Below are 25,017 nucleotides of genomic sequence, written 5' to 3'. Positions count from 1 at the left end.
TAATATAGATCTACTCAATTCCCAACTTCCCAGACTGACTTGTTTTTGTTTGAAGGGAGAGTACAAGAAGAGGATATCTCAGTAGTGATAAACGGATCAACTTCTAATGAGTGAATCCTTCAGCAGACACATTGTCACACCTGGAATAATATGCAGGGAGAAGAACCCTTTTATTATCATAGTACATTTTAAATTAGCCTGGGTTTTATTCTGAGGGAGGTGTGATACGTCATTTCCCGGTCACAACCGGGAAATGTGGACTTGTTTACGTGCTGCTGTGCGGTTTGTTGCTAACGTTACTTTGCTACCTGCCAACTTTAGGGTTTTTACTTTATAATTACCGTTTTATATATTTTTTTAATTCCCCTTGCTTGACTTTCTTCATTCAACTTTTTCACCCTGGACGCTTTATCTGGACATGGTTCTACATGGTTCTACGAGCCGAAGCTAAGTAGTAACATTAACATTGCCTTCTAATTGCAGTCACTGTACTCATAATATACAGGAGAACGACCGCCTTATTTTGAGGATAGCCGTGCTGCAAGCCCAGCTTCAGACGCAATCGTTAGGCAAGGGGTCATTTCAGTGTAGGAAAGGATGAAACAGCGTCTGTGCCACCAGTAAGTACAGATAGTAGTATAAATCCCCTCACACAGTCCCCGCAGCCGGACAATTTTCTCATGGCTTCTGGAAGGAAATGCTGTAGTAATGTTCAACTGGTGTCGCTCATTCAGCCGACAAACTTCCAACCGGTTCTCCCCATTAAGCAACGAGTCAGAGGCCGAGCCTTCTCTGGTCTCTCCTCCACCCGTTACGGGGTATGAGACGCCGAAGCCTCCCACCATTAGCGCTGACAAATTGAAAACCCTAGTCATTGATGACACCATTACCCGCAGTATTAGACTTAAAAATTGTTATCCAGCGATCAAACACTGTTTACCAGGGGGCAGGTCTACCGACATTAACTTCTTTGGGGTAGGGGGCAGTATTTTCACGTCCGGATCAAAAGCATGCCCATGGTAAACGGCCTGCTACAAAGCCATAAAAGCTAGAATATGCATAGTATTAGTAGATTTGGATAGAAAACACTCTGAGGTTTCTAAAACTGTTTGAATGATGTCCGTGAGTATAACAGAACTCATCAGGCAGGCAAAAACCTGAGAAAAAAATCCAACCCGGAAGTGGGAAATCTGAGGTTGGTCGATTTTCAACTCAGCTTCTATTGAAGATACAGTGGGATATTGATAATGTTGCACTTCCTAAGGCTTCCACTAGATGTTAACAGTCGTTAGAACCTTGTCTGATGCCTCTACTGTTTAGTGGGGCCGAAGGAGAGAGGATTGAGTCAGGTCTGCCATGAGGTGACCATGCACGTTCATGTGAGAGCGAGGTCTGTTCCATCGCAATTCTGAAGACACAGGAATACTCCGGTTGGAACATTATTGAAGAATTATGTTAAAAACATCCTAAAGATTGATTCAATACTTCGTTTGTCATGTTTTTACGGACTGTAATATAACTTTTTTAACTTTTCGTCCGTACTTTCCGCTGGACTTGCCCGCGCGTCGTGAGTTTGGAAAGTGTACTGAACGCTAGAACAACAAGGAGGAATTTGGACATAAATGATGGACATTATCGAACAAAACAAACATTTATTGTGGAACTGGGATTCCTGGGGGTGCATTCTGATGAAGATCAAAGGTAAGTGAATGTTTATAATGTTACTTCTGACTTCTGTTGACTGCATAATATGGTGGCTATATTTGTGTCTTGATTGGGCTCTGAGCGCCGACTCAGATTATTGCATGGTTTGCTTTTTTTGTAAAGCTTTTTTGAAATCTGACACAGCGGTTGCATTAAGGAGAAGTGCATCTAAAATTCCATGCATAACAGTTGCATCTTTTAGCAATGTTAATTATGAGTATTCCTGTAAATTGATGTGGCTCTCTGCAAAATCAAAGGATGTTTTGTGACTTCTGAACGTAAGGCGCCAATGTAAACTCAGATTTTTGTATATAAATATGAACTTTACCGAACAAAACATACATGTATTGTGTAACATGAAGTCCTATGAGTGTCATCTGATGAAGATCATCAAAGGTTAGTGATTCATTTTATCTATATTTCTGCTTTTTGTGAATCCTCTCTTTGGCTGGAAAAATGGCTGTGTTATTCTGTGAATAGGCACTCACCTAACATAACCGTTTGGTTTGCTTTCGTCGTAAAGCCTTTTTGAAATCGGACACTGTGGCTGGATTTACAACAAGTGTATCTTTAAAATGGTGTAAAATACATGTATGTTTGAGGAATTTTAATTGTGGGATTTCTGTTGTTTTGAATTTGGCGCCCTGCAGTTTCACTGGCTGTTGAAGAGGTGGGACGCTACCGTCTCACGTACCCTAGAGAGGTTTTTAAGGCTAATCTGAAGATGGTGCTGGCTAAAGCTAAAACTGGCGAGTGTAGAATATATAGGAATATTGTTATCCACATCGGCACCAACGATGTTAGAATGAAACCCTCTTTCTCTTGGCCCTCTTTCTGGGACTCATCCGCAAACAGGACCAAGCCTGGCCTGCTGAGGAGTGACGGACTCCATCCTAGCTGGAGGGGTGCTCTCATCTATGAACATAGACAGGGCTCTAACTCCTCTAGCTCCACAATGAGATAGCCAGCCTGCCAGCTTAGTGGAGTCTGCCACTAGCACAGTCAGTGTAGTCAGCTCAGCTATCCCCATGGAGACCGTGTCTGTGCCTCGATCTAGGTTGAGCAAAACATGGCGATGTTCACCTTAGCAATCTCACTGGAATAAAGACCTCCATTCCTGTCATTACTGAAAGAGATTGTGATATCTCACATCTCAAAATAGGGCTACTTAATGTTAGATCCCTCACGTCAAAGGCAGTTATAGTCAATGAACTAATCACTGATCATAATCTTGATGTAATTGGCCTGACTGAAACATGGCTTAAGCCTGATGAATTTACTGTGTTAAATGAGTCCTCTCCTCCTGGTTACACTAGTGACCATATCCCTGCGCATCCAGCAAAGGTGGAGGTGTTGCTAACATTTACGATAGCAAATTTTAACTTACAAACCCCCCCCCAAAAAACTGCGTTTTCATCTTTTGAGCTTCTAGTCATGAACTCTTATGCAGCCTACTCAATCACTTTTTATAGCTACTGTTTACATGCCTCCTTGACCGTATACAGCGTTCCTCACGGAGTTCCCTGAATTCCAATCGGAACTTGTAGTCATGGCAGATAATATTCAAATTTTTGGTGACTTTAATATTCACATGGAAAAGTCCACAGACCCACTCCAAAAGGCTTTCGGAGCCATCATCGACTCAGTGGGTTGTCCAACCTGTCTCCGGACCTACTCACTGCCACAATCATACTCTGGACCTAGTTTTGTCCCGTGGAATAAATATTGTGGATCTTAATGTTTTTCCTCATAATCCTGGACTATCGGACCACCATTATTACGTTTGCAATCGCAACAAATAATCTGCTCAGACCCCAACCAAGGATCATCAAAAGCCATGCTATAAGTTCTTGAACAACCCAAAGATTCCTAGATGTCCTTCCAGACTCCCTCCACCTACCCAAGGACTTCAGAGTACAAAAATCAGTTAACCACCTAACTGAGGAACTAAATTTAACCTTGCGTAATACCCAAAATGCAGCCGCACCCCTAAAAACATTTGTCATATACAGAAAATACCCGAGCCCTGAAGCAAGCTTCCAGAAAATTGGAACGGAAATGGCGCTACACCAAACTGGAAGTCTTCCGACTAGCTTGGAAAGACAGTACCGTGCAGTATCGAAGAGCCCTCACTCGATTGAGGAGAATAAGAACAATCCCAAATGTATTTGATACTGTCGCAAAGCTAACTAAAAAGCAGCATTCCCCAAGAGAGGATGGCTTTCACTTCAGCAGTGATACATTCAAGAACTTTTTTGACGAAAAGATCATGGATCATTAGAAAGCAAATTACGGACTCCTCTTTAAATCTGCGTATTTCTCCAAAGCTCAGTTGTCCTGATTCTGCACAACACTGCCAGGACCTAGGATCAAGGGAGACACTCGAGTTTTTTTAATACTATATCTCTTGACACATTGATGAAATAGTCATGGCCTCTAAACCTTCAAACTGCATACTGGACCCTATTCCAACCAAACTACTGAAAGAGCTGCTTTCTGTGCTTGGCCCTCCTATGTTGAAAAAATAAATGGCTCCCTATCCACCGGATGTGTACCAAACTCACTAAAAGTGGCAGTAATAAAGCCTCTCTTGAAAAAGCCAAACCTTGACCCAGAAAATATAAAAAACTATTGGCCTATATCGAATCTCCCATTCCTCTCAAAACACTTTGAAAAAGCTGTTGCGCGGCAACTCACTGACTTCCTGAAGACAAACAATGTATACGAAATGCTTCAGTCTGGTTTTAGACCCCATTATAGCACTGAGACTGCACTCGTGAAGGTGGTAAATTACCTTTTAATGGCGTCAGACCAAGGCTCTGCATCTGTCCTCGTGCTTCTAGACCTTAGTGCTGCTTTTGATACCGTCGATCACCACATTCTTTTGGAGAGATTGGAAACCCAAATTGGTCTACACGGACAAGTTCTGGCCTGGTTTAGATCTTATCTGTCGGAAAGATATCAGATTGTCTCTGTGGATGGTGTGTCCTCTGACAAATCAACTGTACATTTCGGTGTTCCTCAAGGTTCCGTTTTAGGACAACTATTGTTTTCACTATATATTTTACATCTTGGTGATGTCATTCGGAAACATAATGTTAACTTTCACTGCTATGCGGACGATACACAGCTGTACATTTCAATGAAACATGGTGAAGCCCTAAAATTGCCCTCCCTGGAAGCCTGTGTTTCAAACATAAGGAAGTGGATGGCGTCATTTTTTTAAACTTTTAAACTCGGACAAAACAGAGATGCTAGTTACTCTGGACCCTGATCTCTCTTTGGATGAACATATCAAGACTGTTTCAAGGACATACTTTTTCCATCTATGTAACATTGCAAAAATCTGAAACTTTCTGTCCGAAAATTATGCAGAAAATTGTATCCATGCTTTTGTCACTTCTAGATTAGACTACAGCAATGCTCTACTTTCCGGCTATCCAGATAAAGCACAAAATAAACTTTAGTTAGTGCTAAACATGGCTGCTAGAATCTTGACTAGAACCAATAAATGTAATCATATTACTCCAGTGCTAGCCTCTCTACACTGGCTTCCTGTTAAGGCAAGGGCTGATTTCAAGGCTTTATTGCTAACCTACAAAGCATTACATGGCTTGCTCCTACCTATCTTTCCGATTTGGTCCTGCTGTACATACCTACACATACGCTATGGTCACAAGACGCAGGCCTCCTTATTGTCCCTAGAATTTCTAAGTAAACAGCTGGAGGCAGAGCTTTCTCCTATAGAGCTCCATTTTTATGGAATGGTCTGCCTATCCATGTGAGAGACGCAGACTCGGTCTTGACCTTTAAGTCTTTACTGAAGACTCATCTCTTCAGTAGGTCCTATGATTGAGTGTAGTCTGGCCCAGGGGTGAATGGAAAGGCACTGGAGCGAGGGACCGCCATGCTGTCTCTGCCTGGCTGGTTCCCCTCTCTCCACTGGGATTCTCTGCCTCTAACCCTATTACGGGGGCTGAGTCACTGGCTTACTGGTGCTCTTCCATGCCGTCCCAAGGAGAGGTGCGTCCCTTGAGTGGGTTGAGTCACTGACGTGATCTTCCTGTTGGGTTGACGCCCCCCTCGGGTTCGTGCCGTGAGGGAGATCTTCATGGTCTATACTCGGCCTCGTCTCAGGATGGTAAGTTGGTGGTTGAAGATATCCCTCTAGTGGTGTGGGGGCTGTGCTTTGGCAAAGTGGGTGGGGTTATATCCTGGTTGGCCCTGTCCGGAGGTATCGCCGGACGGGGCTACAGTGTCTCCCGACCCCTCCTCTCTCAGCCTCCAGTATTTATGCTGCAATAGTTTGTGTCGGGGGGCTAGGGTCAGTCTGTTATATCTGGTGCATTTCTCCTGTCTTATCCGGTGTCCTGTGTGAATTTAAGTATGCTCCCTCTAATTCTATCTTTCTCTCTCTTTTTCTCTGAGGACCTGAGCCCTAGGACCATGCCTCAGGACTACCTGGCCTGACGACTCCTTGCTGTCCCCAGTCCACCTGGTCGTGCTGCTGCTCCAGTTTCAACTGTTCTGCCTGCGGCTATGGAACCCTGACCTGTTCACCGGACATCCTACCTTTTCCTGGACCTGCTGTTTTCGACTCTCTCTACCGCACCTGCTGTCTCTAACTCTGAATGATTGGCTACGAAACGCCAACTGACATTTACTCCTGAGGTGCTAACCAGTTGCACCCTCTACAACCACTGTGATTATTATTACTTGATCCTGCTGGTCATCTATGAACATCTTGGCAATGTACTGTTATAATCTCCACCCGGCACAGCCAGAAGAGGACTGGCCACCCCTCAGAACCTGGTTCCTCTCTAGGTTTCTTCCTACGTTCCTGTCTTTCTAGGGAGTTTTGCCACCATGCTTCTACATCTGCATTGCTTGCTGTTTGGGGTTTTAGGCTGGATTTCTGCATAGCACTTTGTGACATCAGCTGATGTAAAAAGGGCTTTATAAATACTATATATATTTGATTGATATTCTCAAGCGGAAGTAGTGTGTTGTTTTAATTAAACTCCTCTATATATCCTCCACTGATGACTCCCCCACCTCAATTAAGGGGACTATCTGAGTTTTAAAAAACACTCCTACTTTATGAACCCAAAACCAAACCCGAGCCTTCACCAGGATAATGACTTGTCTTCAGACCTGAGCACTATTTGAAAGCCTCTTACAGACTCAAAAATGAGAAAATGCTTAGCTGCCTGCTTCAAGTCATGGATGAGTGTCCACAAGCCATGAGCTTTCGTACCAACTTGCGTTCACTGCATACTAAATGTTGCACTACCAATGAAAGTGTGCTGATCCCCTTGGGTCCTATGCAGACCTCTGTGACTGAAGTAAGCCACTTTCATCCACAATCACGTCATTCCGTCCAAGCGGAACTGTCATTTCTATGCAGTCCCACATGGTATCGATTGGCTTGGGTCTTAAGACTCCAGAGGACCGTGCGTGAACAAACAGACACACCACACCCCCACACAGGCAGCCTGTGGGCCTCTCCTATGTTCCCATGGTAATGTGAAGAGGAGCCTACCTGGGTTCTTTGTGGTCAGAGATCATCCCTCTGGGCCCTTGGGCTGCTGGGACAGCAAACTGAGCAATCTGTGCCTCCTGCTTCAATCCCATCATGCCCTTACCCTCCTGCAGGCGTGCGATCTGCTCCTGCTGTTCCCGGAGGAGCCTCCTCTGCTCTGTGATGGTCTGCTGCTGGCTGGCGTGGCGACGCTCAAACCGCCCTCCACGCAACTCTGCACTACGAGAACGGGGGACAGCACCTACACTGCCGTCCCCACCTTCCTCACCCCTCTGCCGTGCTCGCCTCAGCTCATCTATTGAATAGAACAGACCTTTATCATCCATTGTGAAATGTTGCACATCATTTTAAAAATATTGGTAGAAGGGTTTTCCCTAATCACTGATATATTTCAACATCTAGGTAGGAGTTTCCCCTAATCACCAATATATTTTTCAACTACTTTGGTTGGAACAAATAATTTTTTGTTGTTGAAATTTCCCCTAATCACGGATACAGGGTCATATACAGTATTTCAACTTCTACTTCTACTTTGATCACTCACCTCCACTCAGAGCCGCGTGACGCCGTGTCACCTGCCAGGGAAGGGTGGGCTGGACCACAGCCCCCAGCTGTCCGTTACCTTGACAGGCAGGAGATGGGGCAGGGCCAGCAGGTCGTGACTCCACCTGACCTTTCTGCAGAGACAGTTGAGGGTCACATGAAAATAGGATGAAGCTGATCATCTAGCTAGAAGCTGCTGTGCCTTTTCCACCTTTCCTAATTCTCTTTTCCTCTCTTCCTTAAGCTCTATTCAACTATCTCTTTCTTTCTGTTAGCTCCTTCCTCTCTCTCTCTGAGGAGAAAGCGAACCTTGCAGTGTTGTGAATATCTCGTCATGCAGGGAACGTTTCTCTCCCCGGACGATAAACTCACAGTGAGAAAAGTGCGGGCCAACTCATGCGAGGAGAGGAAGTCTGAAACAGAACTTGTTTATTCAGGAAATAGTGATAGACTAATATATGACTTCACCAAATTAATACAAAAAGCACATTTATTGCCTCGCAGATTCATTTGACCCTTTGGAGAATTAGCTAATGTTTATTTCATAATTACACATAGTTACTACCTTCGAGACTTCAGTCTCTAATGTGACACGCTCCAGCAAATGTATATCCAATATCTGTCATGTTTTGTGTATCCTCCTATGCATCTATGCCTGTGCTTTGTTTGTGTTCACTTTCTTCAGTGGGAGGGGTCTACAAGTGTCACTCACCAGTTCTGTGGTCTGTGATTGGTCAAAAGTCTCAGGAAGGGCTGTAATTTGCTCAGGAGCAGGTGTCTCAGGAGCCTTGAGTTTCCCAGTTGCCGCAGCATTGATCGGTGAGGCCATCTTGTACCGTGTTTCTTCCTGCTGTGCAAACAGCTCCCGGCGTCCTCTCGCCGCCCGACACCACAACCGCCAATCACTCAGGCATCGCCTTAGCATACGCCTCCGGTCACTCTCCATCGCCACCTGGCAGCGTCTGAGGGATTACAACGATAAGCGCACTATTAGAGACAAACACCTGCTGTGACTGTGATGAGCTTGAGGGCCAGATTTGCTAATTGTCTTCACCAGGTGTTTGCATGCACCTATTTATTTGGCACGTTTTCTGTGGGTTCATGAGTCAGATTTAGTGTTGAAGCTTAGGTAGCATAAATGTAAACACATATAACATATTTGCATTAGAATAAGCATCAAAAGTCCCAATGCAAAGTTACCTCACTTTTCTATTTTTCAAGTTATTACATAATACTGATCAGAGTTCAAAAGAATGCGAAGTCATGCTGGAAAAAACATTTGCGGGCTGTGACATAATATGGAGGACGCGGCAAGCCAGCCTATTCCCTATAATGTAAACTCCAACAGAAATCATTTCAAATTAAACCATATTACACACAAGTGTGTAACCTGTACAAAGTGAGGTGTGAAATGGAAATGTGTTTCTTGCATATGCCACTCCCCCTGTGACACCCTTATTTGACCTTTATTTAACCAGGCAGGCCAGTTGAGAACAAGTTCTCATTTACAACTGCAACCTGGCCAAGATAAATCAAAGCGACAAAAACAACAGAGTTACACATAAACAAACGTACAGTCAATAACACAAAAAAAATGTAAAATACAAAGATCGACAGTTGAAGTCGGAAGTTTACATACACCTTAGCCAAATACGTTTAAACTCAGTTTTTCACAATTCCTGACATTTAATCCCAATAAAAACTCTGTTTTAGGTCAGTTAGGATCACCACTTTATTTTAAGAATGAAATGTCACACTAATAGTAGAGAGAATGATTTATTTCAGCTTTTATGTCTTTCATCACATTCCCAGTGGGTTAGAAGTTTACATACACTCAATTAGTATTTGGTAGCATTGCCTTGAAATTGTTTAACTTGGGTCAAACATTTTGGGTAGCCTTCCACAAGCTTCCCACAATAAGTTGGGTGAATTTTGTCTCATTCCTCCTGACAGAGCTGGTGTAACTGAGTCAGGTTTGTAGGCCTCCTTCCTCGCACACGCTTCTTCAGTTCTGCCCACAAATGTTCTATAGGGTTGAGGTCAGGGCTTTGTGATGGCCACTCCAATACCTTGACTTTGTTGTCCTTAAGCCATTTTGCCACAACTTTGGAAGTATGCTTGGGGTCATTGTCCATTTGGAAGACCCATTTGCGACCAAGATTTAACTTCCTGACTGATGTCTTGAGATGTTGCTTCAATATATCCACATAATTATCCTTCTTCATGATGCCATCTATTTTATGAAGTGCACCAGTCCCTCCTGCAGTAAAGCACCCCCACAACATGATGCTGCCACCTCCATGCTTCATGGTTGGGATGGTGTTCTTTGGCTTGCAAGCCTCCCCCTTTTTCCTCCAAACATAATGATGGTCATTATGGCCAAACAGTTATATTTTTGTTTCATCAGACCAGAGGACATTTCTCCAAAAAGTACGATCTTTGTCCCCATGTGCAGTTGCAAACCGTAGTCTGGCTTTTTTTATGGCGGTTTTGGAGCAGTGGCTTCTTCCTTGCTGAGCGGCCTTTCAGGTTATGTCAATATAGGACTTGTTTTACTGTGGATATAGATACTTTTGTACCTGTTTCCTCCAGCATCTTCACAAGGTCCTTTGCTGTTGTTCTGGGATTGATTTGCACTTTTCGCAACAAAGTACGTTCATCTCTAGGAGACAGAACGTGTCTCCTTCCTGAGCAGTATGATGGCTGCGTGGTCCCATGGTGTTTATACTTGCGTACTATTGTTTGTACAGATGAACGTGGTACCTTCAGGCGTTTGGAAATTGCTCCCAAGGATGAACCAGACTTGTGGAGGTCTACAATATTTTTTTTTTTAGGTCTTGGCTGATTTCTTTTGATTTTCCCATGATGTCAAGCAAAGAGGCACTGAGTTTGAAGGTAGGCCTTGAAATACATCCACAGGTACACCTCCAATTGACTCAAATGTTGCCAATTAGCCTATCAGAAGCTTCTAAAGCCATGACGTCATTTTCTGGAATTTCCCAAGCTGTTTAAATACACAGTCAACTTAGTGTATGTAAACTTCTGACCCACTGGAATTTTGGTACAGTGAATTGAACTATAAGTGAAATAATCTGTCTGTGAAAAATTACTTGTGTCATGTACAATGTAGATGTCCTTACCGACTTGCCAAAACTATAGTTTATTAACAAGAAATGTGTGGAGTGGTTGAAAAACTAGTTTTAATGACCCCAACCTAAGTGTATGTAAACTTCCGACTTCAACTGTATGTACAGTGTGTGCAAAAGTATAAGAGTAGGGAGTTAGGCAATAAATAGGCCATAGAAGCGAAAATAATTACAATATAGCATTAATACTGGAGTGATATGTGCAGATGATGATGTGCAAGTAGAGATACTGGGGTGGAAAAGAGCAAGAGGGTAAGTAATAATATGGGGATGAGGTAGTCGGGTGGGCTATTTACAGATGGGCTGTGTACAGGTACAGTGAGAGCAGGTAAGCTGCTCTGACAGCTGATGCTTAAAGTTAGAGGGAGAGATAAGACTCCAGCTTCAGAGATTTTTGCAATTCGTTCCAGTCATTGGCTGCAGAGAACTGGAAGGAAATGCGGCCAAAGAAAGTGTTGGCTTTGGAGATGACCAGTGCAATATACCTGCTGGAGCGCGTGCTACGGGTGGGTGTTACCATGGTGACCAGTGAGCTGAGATAAGGCGTGGCTTTACCTAGCAAAGACTTATAGAGGACCTGGAGCCAGTGGTTTTGGCGACGGATATGTAGTGAGGGCCAGCCAACGAGAGCATAGAGGTTGCAGTGGAGGGTAGTATATGGGGCTTTGGTGATAAAACGGATGGCACTGTGATAGACTACATCCAGTTTGCTGAGTAGTGTTGGCTATTTTGTAAATGACATCGCCAAAGTCAAGGATCGTCAGTTTAAAGAGGGTATGTTTGGCGGCATGAGTGAAGGAGGATTTGTTGCGAAATAGGAAGCCGATTCTAGATTTAATATTGGATTGGAGATGCTTAATGTGAGTCTGGAAGGAGAGTTTACAGTCTAACCAGACACCTAGGTATTTGTTGTTGTCCACATATTCTAGGTCAGAACCGTCCAGAGTAGTGATGATAGTCGGGCGGGAGGGTGCGGGCAGCAATCGGTTGAAAAGCATGCACTTAGTTTTACTAGCATTTAAAAGCAGTTGGAGGCCACGGAAGGAGTGTTGTATGGCGTTGAAGCTCATTTGAAGGTTTGTTAGCACAGTGTCCAAAGAAGGGCCAGACGTATACAGAATAGTGTCGTCTGCGGAGAGGTGGATCAGGGAATCACCTGCAGCAAGAGCGACATCGTTGATATATACAGAGAAAAGAGTCGGCCCGATAATTGAGCCCTGTTGCACCCCCATAGATACTGCCAGAGGTCCGGACAACAGGCCCTCCGATTTGACACACTGAACTCTATCTGAGAAGTAGTTGGTGAACCAGGCGAGGCAGTCATTTGAGAAGCCAAGGCTATTGAGTCTGCCGATAAGAATACGGTGATTGACAGTCGAAAGCCTTGGCCAGGTCGATGAAGACGGCTGCACAGTACTGTCTTTTATCGATGGCGGTTATGATATCGTTTAGGACCTTGAGCGTGGTTGAGGTGCACCCATTACCAGCTCGGAAACCAGATTGCATAGAGGAGAAGGTACGGTGGGATTCTAAACGGTCGGTGATCGGTTTGTTAACTTGGCTTTCAAAGATTTTAGAAAGGCAGGGCAGGATAGATTTAGGTCTATAACAGTTTGGGTCTAAGGTGTCTCCCCCTTTGAAGAGGGGGATGACCGCGGCAGCTTTCCAATCTCTGGGGATCTCAGATGATATGAAAAAACGGTTGAATAGGCTAGTAATAGGGGTTGCAACAATTTCAGCGGATAATTTTAGAAAGAGAGGGTTCCAGATTTTGCAACTCTTTCAGAACATCAGCTGTTTGGAATTGGGTGAAGGAGAAGCGGGGAGGGGGTGGGCAAGTTGCTGCAGGGGGTGCTGAGGTATTGGCCGGGGTAGGGGTAGCCAGGTGGAAAGCATGGCCAGCCGTGGAAAAATGCTTATTGAAATGATCGATTATCATATATTTATCGGTGGTGACAGTGGTTCCTATCCTCAGTGCAGTGGGCAGCTGGGAGGAGGTGCTCTTATTCTCCATGGACTTTACAGTGTCCCAAAACTTTTTGGAATTAGTGCAACAGGAAGCAAATTTCTGTTTGAAAAAGCTAGCCTTAGCTTTCCTAACTGACTGAGTATATTGGTTCCGGACTTCCCTGAAGAGTTGCATATCGCAGGGGCTATTCGATGCTAATGCAGAAAGCCACAGGATGTTTTTGTGTTGGTCAAGGGCAGTCAAGTCTGGGTTGAACCAAGGGCTATATCTGTTCTTAGTTCTACATTTTTTGAATGGGGCATGCTTATTTAAGATGGAGAGGAAAGCACGTTTGAAGAGCAACCAGGCATCCTCTACTGATGGGATGAGGTCAATATCCTTCCAGGATACCCGGGCCAGGTTGGTTAGAAAGGCCTGCTGGCTGAAGTGTTTTAGGGAGTGTTTGACAGTGATGAGGGGTGGTTGTTTGACCGCGGACCCATTACACACGCAGGCAATGAGGCAGTGATCGCTGAGATCCTGGTTGAAGACAGCAGAGGTGTAATTAGAGGGCAAGTTGGTCAGGATGATATCTAAGAGGGTGCTCATGGTTACAGATTTTGGGTTGTACCTGGTAGGTTCCTTGATCATTTGTGTGAGATTGAGGGCATCTAGCTTAGATTGTAGGACGGCCCGGGGTGTTACGCAAGTCCCAGTTTAGGTCACCTAACAGTACGAACTCTGAAGATAGATGGGGGGCGATCAATTTGTTTTTTACATTTCACCTTTATTTAACCAGGTAAGCTAGTTGAGAACAAGTTCTCATTTACAACTGTGACCTGGCCAAGATAAAGCAAAGCGACACAAACAACAACACAGAGTTACACATGGAATAAACAAGCGTACAGTCAATTTACATATGGTGTCCAGGGTACAGCTGGGGGCTGAAGGGGGTCTATAACAAGTGGCAACGGTGAGAGACCTGTTTCTGGAAAGGTGGATTTTTTAAAGATAAGCTTGAATTGTTTGGGCACAGACCTGGATAGTATGACAGAACTCTGCAGGCTAACTCTGCCCCCTTCGGCAGTTCTATCTTGTTGGAAAATGTTATAGTTAGGGATGGAAATTTCATGATTTTTGGTGGCCTTCCTAAGCCAGGATTCAGACACGGCTAGGACATCTGGGTTGGCGGAGTGTGCTAAAGCAGTGAATAAAACAAACTTTGGGAGGAGGCTTCTAATGTTAACATGCATGAAACCACTGCTTTTACAGTTACAGAAGTCAACAAATGAGAGCGCCTGGGGAATGGGAGTGATGCTAGGGGCTGCAGGGCCTGGGTTAACCTCTACATCACCAGAGGAACAAAGGAGGAGTAGGATAAGAGTACGGCTAAAGGAACTGGTCGTCTAGTGCGTTCGGAACAGATTAAAGGGGGCAGGTTTCTGGGCACGGAAGGATAAATTCAAGGCATAATTTACAGACAAGGGTATTGTAGGATGTGAGTACAGCGGAGGTAAGCCTAGGCATTGAGTGACGATGAGAGAGGTTTTGTCTCTAGAGGCACCATTTAAGCCAGGTGCGGTCACTGCATGTGTGGGGGGTTAAACAACAGGGCTAGCTAAGGCATATTGACTAGGGCTGGAGGCTCTACAGTGAAATAAGACAAAAAAATGGTAACCAAAACAGCAATAGACAAGGCATATTGACATTAGGGAGAGGCATGTGTAGCCGAGTAATCATAGGGTCCAGTGAGTAGCTAGGCGAGCTGGAGGCATGGAGATTCAGAAAGCTAGCAGGCCGGGGCTGGCAGCAGGCTAGCAGATGGGCCTCAGGGGGACGTCACAACGGGGAGCCTGTTGAAACCCCCTCGGACGGTTACGTCGGCAGACCAGTCATGATGGATCGGCGGGGCTCCGTGTCGGCAGCAAAGGGTCCAGGCCAATTGGCAAAAGAGGTTATTGAAGCTCAGGGATTATCTGACGGATTTCTTTGGCTAGCCGAGAGATGGGCCTAGCTCGAGGCTAACTCCAGGCTAATTGGTGCTTACTTCGGGACAGAAACTCCCTCAGACAGTTACGTCGGTAGACCAGTCGTGATGGATCAGCGGGGCTCCGTGTCGTCAGCAAAGGGTCCAGGCCAATTGGCAAAAGAGGTTATTGAAGCCCAGGAATTGCTTGATAGCTCCAGGCTAACTGGTGCTTGCTTCGGGACAGAGACGTTAGCCAGGAGTAGCCACTCAGATAGCAGCTAGCTAACTGCGATGATCCGGAGTAAAAGGTTCAGAGCTTGCGGTAGGAATCCGGAGATATGGTAGAGAAAAGCAGGTTATACCTTGTCGGCTCGGGCATTCCATCCAGCAACCTTTCGATTTACTAGCCCAACGTTCCTAACCACCAAGCTACCTGCTTACAAGCAAACATTTATTGTTACAAATCAACTTGCAAGGTTGCTAGCCAACTAACCTGCTAACGTTTGCCCTACTAGCCTGGTAACGTTGCGTTAGCATTGTGTGAGTCAGCCAGTTGCTATCAACACCTAGTTTATAGCTACAATAAACTAAACCAATGTTTTGGAAATACATAATGCCATCTTACCAGTTATCAAATAACGTTACCGGTATATGCAGTTATAACAGCCAGCAAGCCAGCCAGCTAAAATTTATTATTTTAGCCTGCTAGCTAGCTAACCACCACAGTCGACATAGCTAAGTAGCAAGCCTGCCTGTGCTAGAACAACAAGTCTACCACAGGCAGGAACCCACAGAACACAACAACAAAAAGACAGATATAAAGTAGAGAGTGCAGAGACCTACCATTTGATGGCTGAGTTAGCTACCAAAGTCAAAGAGCCAAGGAGAGGCTAATCCAATAGTGATATCATGAGGTAAAGCCAGTTATCTCCATCACTGCTGACAGTCGCAATGTACCGGTAGGAAATAGAGGTTGCAGGCATCACATCCACACTCGGCACAGCACCTGGTTTCAGTCAGTCTCATTCCGAATCCTGCCTTCCACTGGTTATACTAAGTCCTCCAGTGGGGAAAATAAGCAACGCATACAGTAGACGTGCACACGGATCCCATATTCTAATCCGCTCGCTTTAACCGGACAAACCAGTCCCACTACAAAGCTAGCTTCTAATTTTTGAGTCGTAACCCCATCCTTGTGGGTATTACTACACTCGCTCGCCCGACTACCAAACGCATAGGAAAAGAGGAGATGCAGTTTTGCTCATGAATTTACATGGTTTCTTTTTCGTGGATGTACAGAGTAGCTCACCCGCACCAACACTTGGTTTGGAATGGAATTACACGCTAGTATGGCTAGTAGCTAACGTTAGCCGGTTGGAACTAGCTAGGTAGCACCGGTTCTCCATATGACGTTGAGAAATAGTGCATTGTGGGTAGTTCTGAAGATATCCGTAAATACAGTACCTTCAGAAAGTATTCAGGCCCCTTAACATTTTCCATATTTTGTTACGTTACATCCTTATTCTAAAATGTATTAAATTGTTTTATCCCTCAATCTGCACACAATACCCCATAATGACAAAGCAAAAACAGGGTTTCAGAAATTTTAGCAAATGTATTAAAAATAAACTGAAATATCACATTAACATAAGTATTCAGACCTTTAACTCAGTACTTTGTTGGAGACCTTTGGCAGCGATTACAGCCTCGAGACTTCTTGGGTATGACGCTACAAGCTTGGAACACCTATATTTGGGGAGTTTCTCCCATTCTTCTCTGCAGATCCTCTCAAGCTCTGTCAGGTTGGATGGGGAGCGTCGCTGCACAGCTATTTTCAGGTCTCTCCAAAGATGTTTGATGGGGTTCAAGTCAGGCTCTGGCTGGGTCACTCAAGGACATTCAGAGACTTGTTCCGAAGCCATTGCTGCATTGTCTTGGCTGTGTGCTTAGGGGTCGTTGTCCTGTTGGAAGGTGAACCTTCGCCCCAGTCTAAGGTCCTGAGTGCTTTGGAGCAGGTTTTCAGCAAGGATATCTCTGTTCTTTGCTCTGTTCATCTTTCCCTCGATCCTGACTAGTCTCCCAGTCCCTGACACTGAAAAACATCCCCACAGCATGATGCTGCCGCCACCATGCTTTACCGTAGGAATGGTGCCAGGTTTCCTCCAGACGTGATGCTTGGCATTCAGGCCAAATTAATATTTTATTTTTATTTAACTAGGCAAGTCAGTTAAGAACAAATTCTTATTTACAATGACGGCCTACCCCGGCCAAACCCTAAACCGGACGACGCTGAGACAATTGTGTGCCGCTGCTATGGGACTCTCAATCACGGCCGGTTGTGATACAGCCTGGAATTGAACCAGGGTCTGTAGTGACGCTTCCATCTTGCGGTCGGAGGCCGAGCAGTTGCCATACCAGGCAGTGATGCAACCAGTCAGGATGCTCTCGATGGTGCAGCTGTAGAACCTTTTGATGATCTGAGAACCCATGCCAAATCTTTTCAGTCTCCTGAGGGGGAATAGGTTTTGTCGTGAGTCTGTCAGAGTCACCATTGGGTTATTGGCCACCTTCCTGACCAAGGCACTTCTCCCCCGATTGCTGTTTGGCCGGGCGGCCAGGTGGTTCCAAACTTCTTCCATTTAAGAATGATGGAGGCCACTGTTTTCTTGGGGACCTTCAATGCTGCAGACATTTTTTTAGTACCCTTCCCCAGATCTGTGCCTCGACACAATCCTGTCTCAGAACTCTACGGACAATTCCTTTGGCCTCATGGCTTGGTTTTTGCTCTGACATTCACTGTCAACTATAGGACCTTATATAGACAGGTGTGTGCCTTTCCAAATTATGTACAATCAATTGAATTTACCACAGGTAGACTCCAATAAGGTGGAGAAACATCTCAAGGATGATCAATGGAAACAGGATGCACCTGAGCTCAATTTCGAGTCTCATAGCAAAGGGTCTGAATACTTATGTAAATATGGTATCTGTTTTTTAATTTTTATAAATTTGTAAATATTTCTAAAACCTGTTTTCGCTTTGTCATTATGGGGTATTGTGTGTAGATTGATGAGTAAAAAATGTAGGGGTCTGAATACTTTCCGAATGCACTATAAGTTAATACATATGTAAAAACACAACTATGTTTGTAGTTATAGGTAACTAGATGGTTACCTATAACTAAGTTACTAAGTCTTTGATCACACTTTGGTGAGTAAAAACTCATACGCACCAGGCAGGTACTGCGTTTTCACTTTTGAACTAAAGTGCCCTTCAAGCACACCAGGCGAGCTAAATCAAGTGTAATGACTGTATTATTGGGACAGAGTCCATTCTGTGCTTACCTGTTCTGGATTTGTAGCTCCTCCTCTGTTCTCTCCACCTCCCTCTGCTCTCTCCCCGCCCATACCAGCGCCCGCCAGGCTCGCCACGCCCTCAGCTCCCTCTTCCAATCACAGAGCGCCGCAGCCTTGCCCATCCGCACCCTCCTCTCCAACAGCACACAGTACCAGCCAGAGAAGTGCCTCTGCAGACACTGAAAATATACACACACACGTTTGTTTTACTATCCTTGTGGGGATCAAACTGATTTGATTCCCATTCAAAATCCAATTTTCCCTAACCCCTAACCCCTACCGTAACTCTAAACATAACCCTAAACCTAACGCATAAGACTAAAATAGGCTCTTTCCTTGTGGGGACCCGCAGTGGTCCGTATTTTTTATGTTTTACTATCCTTGTGAGGATTTCTGGTCCCCACAAGGATAGTAAAAACCAAAACACACACACACACACGATGCTGTGAATGCAAACACTAAGCATACACACACACGCCAACCAACAGAACCCCGCCCTTCCCCTCCACACACAGTCTACTAACCTGCAGGTTGAGCATCGGAGTCCTGGCCTCTGCCTGCTGTAGTCTGTGTGACTCTGGTCTCTCTCTGTCCTGTTGTTTCTGTGTAGTAGAGAGTGAGGGGCCTGGCTGGAGCGCCAGAGAGCTCTTATTAGCTGCAGTCTTCCTGGCAACCCTCTCCCTATGGGAGAGACATCCAGAACGTCAGACCCACAGGACCCTGACCTAGCACTGAACAGACTGGCTTATTTTAAAGACACAACATTCTGAATAATAATGAGGTGGGTGCTTATATTTGTCCCATTTCAAAAATGGAAATGTGTTTTTTGTATATCCCACTCCCCGAGACACCCTCGGAGAGTGCGCTCACGGCCAGGGATCAGCCATTATTGACAGCGACCCTGGAGCAATTAGGGTTAAGTGCCTTTCTCAAGGGCACATCAACAGATCTTTCACCTAGTTGACTCAGGGATTCAAACCAGCGACCTTTTTGGTTACTGGCCCTACGCTCTTAACCGCTAGCCTACCTACTGCCCCGAATAAGAGTTTATTGCAGGGGCGTAATACAGGTTATTGTACCAGTGTGTGAAGTTATTCCTTAGTTTCCATGGTTACTAATTTACCTGGTTAGCTGCTCCAGGTTCCTCCTCTCCTCCATCTCGCGGCGCAGTCGCACCATCTCCTGCTGCACCATTTCCTCCTGTCTGCGCGCCTCCTGCCTCCTCCGCCTCTCCCCCTCCTGCTCCCTTCTACGGACCTCCTCCCTGGCCTGCCTCCGCGCCTCCCTTTCGCTGTGCAGCCTCTCCCGCTCCGCATCCCGCATTGCACGGTTCTCACGTACCTGGAATGAGAAAAGAATAAGGAATTATGTCATAAAAGAGAGCAGGAAGTATGAATGGAAGCCAGCTGTTGTAGCAAACAGTTTCATTAATTTCCATTCACTGGGCCATTTGGCTCCCAATGCAGATACTACAGTCAGTGTAGCTTAAACTTTGTCGGGAATTTTGAGACTGTCCAATCCTGCTTTATGTCAATCTGGTTTTGTACCTGTCGTTGACGCGCCTCCATGGTGAGGCCCATCCCCCTTCTCTTCATCCTGTCTCGCTCTTCTGAGTCTAGTGCCAGATCCTGCACTATCCCAGAATCCACCACTTCCCACTCCATGAGGTCTTGAAGGAAGTTGTTGACCACTGAGCTCTCCTCCTCCTCAGCCAAGTGGGAATAAAGGTCTGAGAGAGAGACGGAGGGTGTATGACGTATTAACTAAACTTTAGAAAACAAGGTATAGCCGGAGGTGTGAGTTCCACTGTTTGCTAGAGAATGTCAGATGGAAGGTAAGAGTTAAGTGTTGTTGTGTAGGTTAGTGTCTCTGTACCATCAAAGTTACTGTAGTCCAGGGAGACAGGCTGGGCAGGTGCCATGGCTGCTGGACTGTTCTTCTCAGGGGAGACAATCACATCCTCCTCCATCTCCAGTTCCAGACGCAACTTGCTGTTCATCCACTCACTAAGAAGAGCCTGAGCTAAAGGAAAAATGTCCATAACTCCATTTGTAACGGCCTGCGATACTTGTGTGTGTGTGTGTGTGTGGGGGGGGGGAGGAGTGAATAGCCTACCTTCCCCGTATGCTTCGTCATGATCCAGCAGCTGCTCTGTATTTTTTAGTGCCATCGTCTGGCTGCTTATCCCTGAATGGGGCTTCTTCAGGGAAAACACCTCAGTCAATGCAAAGTCTGAGGCCATTTCCACTGTCTGGGGACACAAAAGTACACGTCATGAATACATATGGCCTTATAGACAGACATAGCGCAATAACATCCACTGAACGCACGCACACACACACACACACAAGCAGACATGCACACACACACACATACAGTCCATCTCCGGTTTCAGGAGGTACAGTGAGACAAAGTGAAAGAAAGAGCTCTCACCTTCAGCCATTGGTCAATATCCCCATTACTGTGCCTCACCTGTTATTGTAGAACATTTGTGAAGATTAGGATTATTAAAATTGTATTTATCAGGCAGAGAGTTCAGAGGAGGAGCAAAGAGGGCCTATCAAAAAGAAAGTGTGGTACTTTGTCACTTCAGCTTTAGTCATTACTATGCCCAGGCAGGTTCACAGACTGCGAGTGTGGTAAACAGGTGTCTGCAAAACCAAGAGTCCAGCCAATGCCTAATGTCTGAGGATTATTTTTAAATTAAGTAGAGCTCAGACAGTGCCTAATGTCAGCAGATTATTTCAGATGAATTTCCAGTAGCAGTTGAAAAAAGTACTTATCTGACTAAGACTGCTCCAAGTATCCCTGTGTCACCCTGATCACTACTAGTGGGTCTCAGAAAGGCCGTTTAAACTTTTTAAGGGTTCTTCAGCCTTCTCCGGTCACTGAGACATATAAATCCATACGTTCTGAAGCACCACTTTATTTCTAAAGATAGCTTTGAGGTCACTTTTATTATGTACATCCTACATCGTTTTTTTTGTACATCCTACATCGTTTTTTCCCAGTAAGGAAGTGTCTGAGCGATGGAGACAGAAAATGTATAGAAAAGTTGTTTGCAGTCATAGACCGGTGGGGGAAATATATATTTTAATAACCTTTTATTTAACTAGTCAAGTCAGTTAAGAACAAATCCGTATTTTACAATGACGGCCTACGGGGAACACTGCCTTGTTCAGGGGCAGAACGACAGATTTGTACCTTGACGGCCTACCGGGGAACACTGCCTTGTTCAGGGGACTCGATCCAGCAACCTTTTGATACTAGCCCAACGCTCTAACCATTAGGCTATCTGCCGCCCTGTAATCAATGAATGATTTGTGCACCACTTTCTAGGTGACAGTCATCAACATTTTACTTTACCTCACACCTGTCAAAAGTACACACAATCATTAACACCTTACCTTATTTGCAGTGGGGTTTTTAGTCTTCGTGAATCTTTTCCAGCGAAACATATCAGGGTTATGCGAGTATGCCATTTTTTAAGCCAAGAAATAGCTTGTACTTTTTACATGGCTAATACAGAAAACCTCATGTATATACCTATATCAAAGTTATATTAACCACAACTTATAACACTAAACTTACAGAAAAAAAACGTAGAAGTCCATTTTTTTAAGCTAATACAAAAGTAATGTATTGCTAGTTGTACAGTTGCTGGTACTGCGGCTGCTCAATGCGCTGAAAATAGAACGAGGTGCGTGGGTAATGTAGTCAATTAGCCACGTTCATCAAACGCACTGGCTGCTTGACAGTGGCATTAGTAAACTACAAGTTCCATTTTAACTTTTAATCATCCGAAGCGTCTGGTAACTATAGTAACTTTGGACCCTTCCCCAAATGTTAAACATTTGAGTGTTGTAAAAAGACGCCAAAGTCAACATTGAATGTGCAAAGTCCACACAACAATATCATAGTCCCACAGAAAAAGTTTGCAGATCTTATAAAGTATGCACACACTCTCAGTAATGTTTATTCAACAGCGAATTTGATATTCTAATTAGATCTTTGCAAACGCCCAAAATGATGACCTTATATAGAACTGACCGAGGCGCGTGCTGCTCAATAATCCGCGACGTGCGTTGGTTTCTGGCAGTGGTGTAAAGTACTTAGGTAAAGATACTTAGTAGTTTTTTGGGTATCTGTACTTTACTTTAATATTTATATTTTTGGCAAATTTTACTTTTACTTCACTCCCAAAGAAAATAATGTACTTTTTACTCCATACATTTTCCCTGACACCCAAAAGTACTCATTACATGACACACTTGTCAAGAGATCATCCCTGGTCATCCCTACTGCCTCTGATCTGGCAGACTCACTAAACACAAATGCTTGATTTGTAAATTATGTCTGAGTGTGCCCCTGGCTATCTTGTCAATAAAAATAAACAAATAAAATTGTGCTGTCTGGTTTGTTTAATATAAGGAAGTTTAAATGATTTATACTTTTGATACTTAAAACTTCTTATGGCTGCAATCCCGTTAACGGGATGATATGACAACAGCCAGTGAAAGTGCAGGGCGCCAAATTCAAACAACAGAAATCTCATAATTAAAATCCCTCCAATATACATGTATCTTATACCATTATTAAAGGTAATCTTGTTGTTAATCCCACCAAAGTGTCCGATTTCAAATAAGCTTTGCAGCGAAAGCACCACAAACGATTATGTTAGGTCACCACAAAATCACAGACACAGTAATTTTTCCAGCCAAAGACAGGAGTCACAAAAAGCAGAAAGAGATAAAATTAAATCACTAACCTTTGATGATCTTCATCAGATGACACTCATAGGACTTCATGTTACTCAATACATATATGTTTTGTTCGATACGATATCCAAAAACCTCAGTTTACATTGGCGACATGTTCAGAAATGCCTCCAAAATATGCGGAGAAATTGCAGAGCCACGTCAAATAACATAAATACTCATCATAAACTTTGATGAAAGATACATGTTTTACATAGAATTAAAGATACACTTGTTCTTAATGCAACCGCTGTGTCAGATTTCAAAAAGCTTTACGGCAAAAGCACAATATTCAATCATCTGAGAACAGCGTTCAGCCACAAAAGGAAGCCATACAGTTACCCGCCAAATTGTGCAGTCAACAAAACTCATAAATAGTATTATAAATCTTCACTTACCTTTGCTGATCTTCGTCGGAATGCACTCCCAGGACTCCCACTTCCACAAGAAATGTTCGTTTTGTTCGGTAATGTCCATGATTTATGTCCAGATAGCTATTTTTGTTAGCGTGTTTGGTAAACAAATCCAAAGTCAGGAAGCGCGTTCAATAAAAGTTCCGTAACAGTCAGTAGAAACATGTCAAACGATGTATTGAATCAATCTTTAGAATGTTTTTAACATAAATCTTCAATAAAGTTCCAACCGGAGAATTACATTGACTTCAGATGTGCGATGGAACAGAGCTCCCTCTCATGTGAACGCGCATGGTCAGAGAATGGCCAGGTCATGGTAGACCTGACTATTTCCTGTCTCCTTCGGCCCCACTTCACAGTAGAGGCATCAGACAAGGTTCTACAGACTGTTGACATCTAGTGGAAGCCGTAGGAAGTGCAAACTCATCCATATCCCACTGCATGTTCAATAGGGGCTGTGTTGAAAATCGACCAACCTCAGAATTCCCACTTGCTGTTTGAATTTTTTCTCAGGTTTTTGCCTGCCATATGAGTTCTGTTATACTCACAGACATCATTAAAAAAATAGAAACTTCAGAGTGTTTTCTATCGAATACTAATAATAATATGCATATATTAGCAACTGGGACTGAGGAGCAGGCAGTTTACTATGGGCACCTTTCATCCAAGCTACTCAATACTGCCCCTGCAGCCCTAAGAAGTTTAAGTACATTTGAGCAATTCCATGTACTTTTGATACTTAAGTTTATTTAAAACCAAATACTTTTACTCAAGTAGTATTTTACTGGGTGACTTTCACTTTTACTTGAGTCATTTTCTATTAAGGTATATTTACCCTTACTCAAGCATGACAATCGAGTACTTTTTCCACCACTGGTTCCTGGTAAGCAAAAATATGCTGAATGTCCTTAAATTATGTTTTAAAAATATCAAAATGTTATTTTAAAATATTTTCTGTTGCGCTTTGTCGAGGAATGCTTAAATCAGACAAATAGAAACCTTTGTTAGTCTGCCGGATTCTATAAAACTGCCAATGAATTGAACTAGTGCTAGCAATTGATAACATCCTCAAGCTAGCCAGTTGTTTGCCCATATAACGTACAGATAAACATTAACGGAACACCTATTTGTTATTAACTGGTGTATATCCGTTTCTAGTATATGCTATTACATGGTCTTCTGTAACATTTTTGCTTGCACCACAAATATTCTATCCTAAAAATTCTTTACACTGACCGTGTTTTCCAGCATCAACTCCGTGATGCATTGTGGGTCTGACTGATGTACTAGTTAGTTGTTTATGATGCAATGTGATTTGTAGATCAGTCAGTCACCAGTCGCCTGCAATCTCAGCTGCAATGTTGAACAAGCCGATTCTCTTTCATCCTCTTTCATCATCCCCTTGTTTCCCTTGTCTGTCAGGCAACAAGATGAAGTTGGAGCTGTCCCTGGTGGTGCAGGGCTGTTGGGTGGGTGTGCTGACGGGACTCGGCAGGACAGCACTCCCTGGAGGTGTTTGCTGTATGTACACCCGCTGCTGCACCATGCCACAGCTCATCCATGACACTCTGCACACACTGAACAACCTGCCCTCCGTCACACAGCTCACCTTGGACACACTGTGAGAACCTGTTATATT

The 25,017-nt window shown here is 44.1% G+C and overlaps 2 protein-coding genes across 2 annotated transcripts in view; one reads left to right on the top strand and one right to left on the bottom strand.

Moving 5' to 3' along the window:
* Positions 1 to 21,877, bottom strand: part of ccdc191 (coiled-coil domain containing 191) — a 29,849-nt gene extending 7,972 nt beyond the window's left edge. The window contains exons 1-11 of the mRNA XM_038972689.1: positions 21,616 to 21,877; positions 20,642 to 20,680; positions 20,324 to 20,459; positions 20,084 to 20,230; positions 19,756 to 19,937; positions 19,332 to 19,549; positions 18,733 to 18,889; positions 18,197 to 18,387; positions 8,502 to 8,751; positions 7,791 to 7,923; positions 7,247 to 7,541 (exon numbers count right to left, since the gene is read on the bottom strand). Of these exons, the coding sequence (XP_038828617.1) occupies positions 7,247 to 7,541; positions 7,791 to 7,923; positions 8,502 to 8,751; positions 18,197 to 18,387; positions 18,733 to 18,889; positions 19,332 to 19,549; positions 19,756 to 19,937; positions 20,084 to 20,230; positions 20,324 to 20,459; positions 20,642 to 20,680; positions 21,616 to 21,690 (1,823 nt within the window). The 5' untranslated portion in view covers positions 21,691 to 21,877. The remainder of the gene's footprint in view (positions 1 to 7,246; positions 7,542 to 7,790; positions 7,924 to 8,501; positions 8,752 to 18,196; positions 18,388 to 18,732; positions 18,890 to 19,331; positions 19,550 to 19,755; positions 19,938 to 20,083; positions 20,231 to 20,323; positions 20,460 to 20,641; positions 20,681 to 21,615) is intronic.
* Positions 21,878 to 24,808: 2,931 nt separating this feature from the next.
* The window catches only part of qtrt2 (queuine tRNA-ribosyltransferase accessory subunit 2), a 50,041-nt gene continuing 49,832 nt past the window's right edge, over positions 24,809 to 25,017 (top strand). Inside the window, 1 exon segment of the mRNA XM_038972688.1 lies at positions 24,809 to 24,999. Coding sequence (XP_038828616.1) covers positions 24,809 to 24,999 — 191 coding nt within the window.

The sequence above is a fragment of the Salvelinus namaycush genome, chromosome 33 (genome assembly GCF_016432855.1).
Source record: "Salvelinus namaycush isolate Seneca chromosome 33, SaNama_1.0, whole genome shotgun sequence".
NCBI lineage: Eukaryota > Metazoa > Chordata > Actinopteri > Salmoniformes > Salmonidae > Salvelinus > Salvelinus namaycush.
Note: the sequence above shows the minus strand (reverse complement) of the source record. Positions and strands in the feature narration are given on the sequence as shown.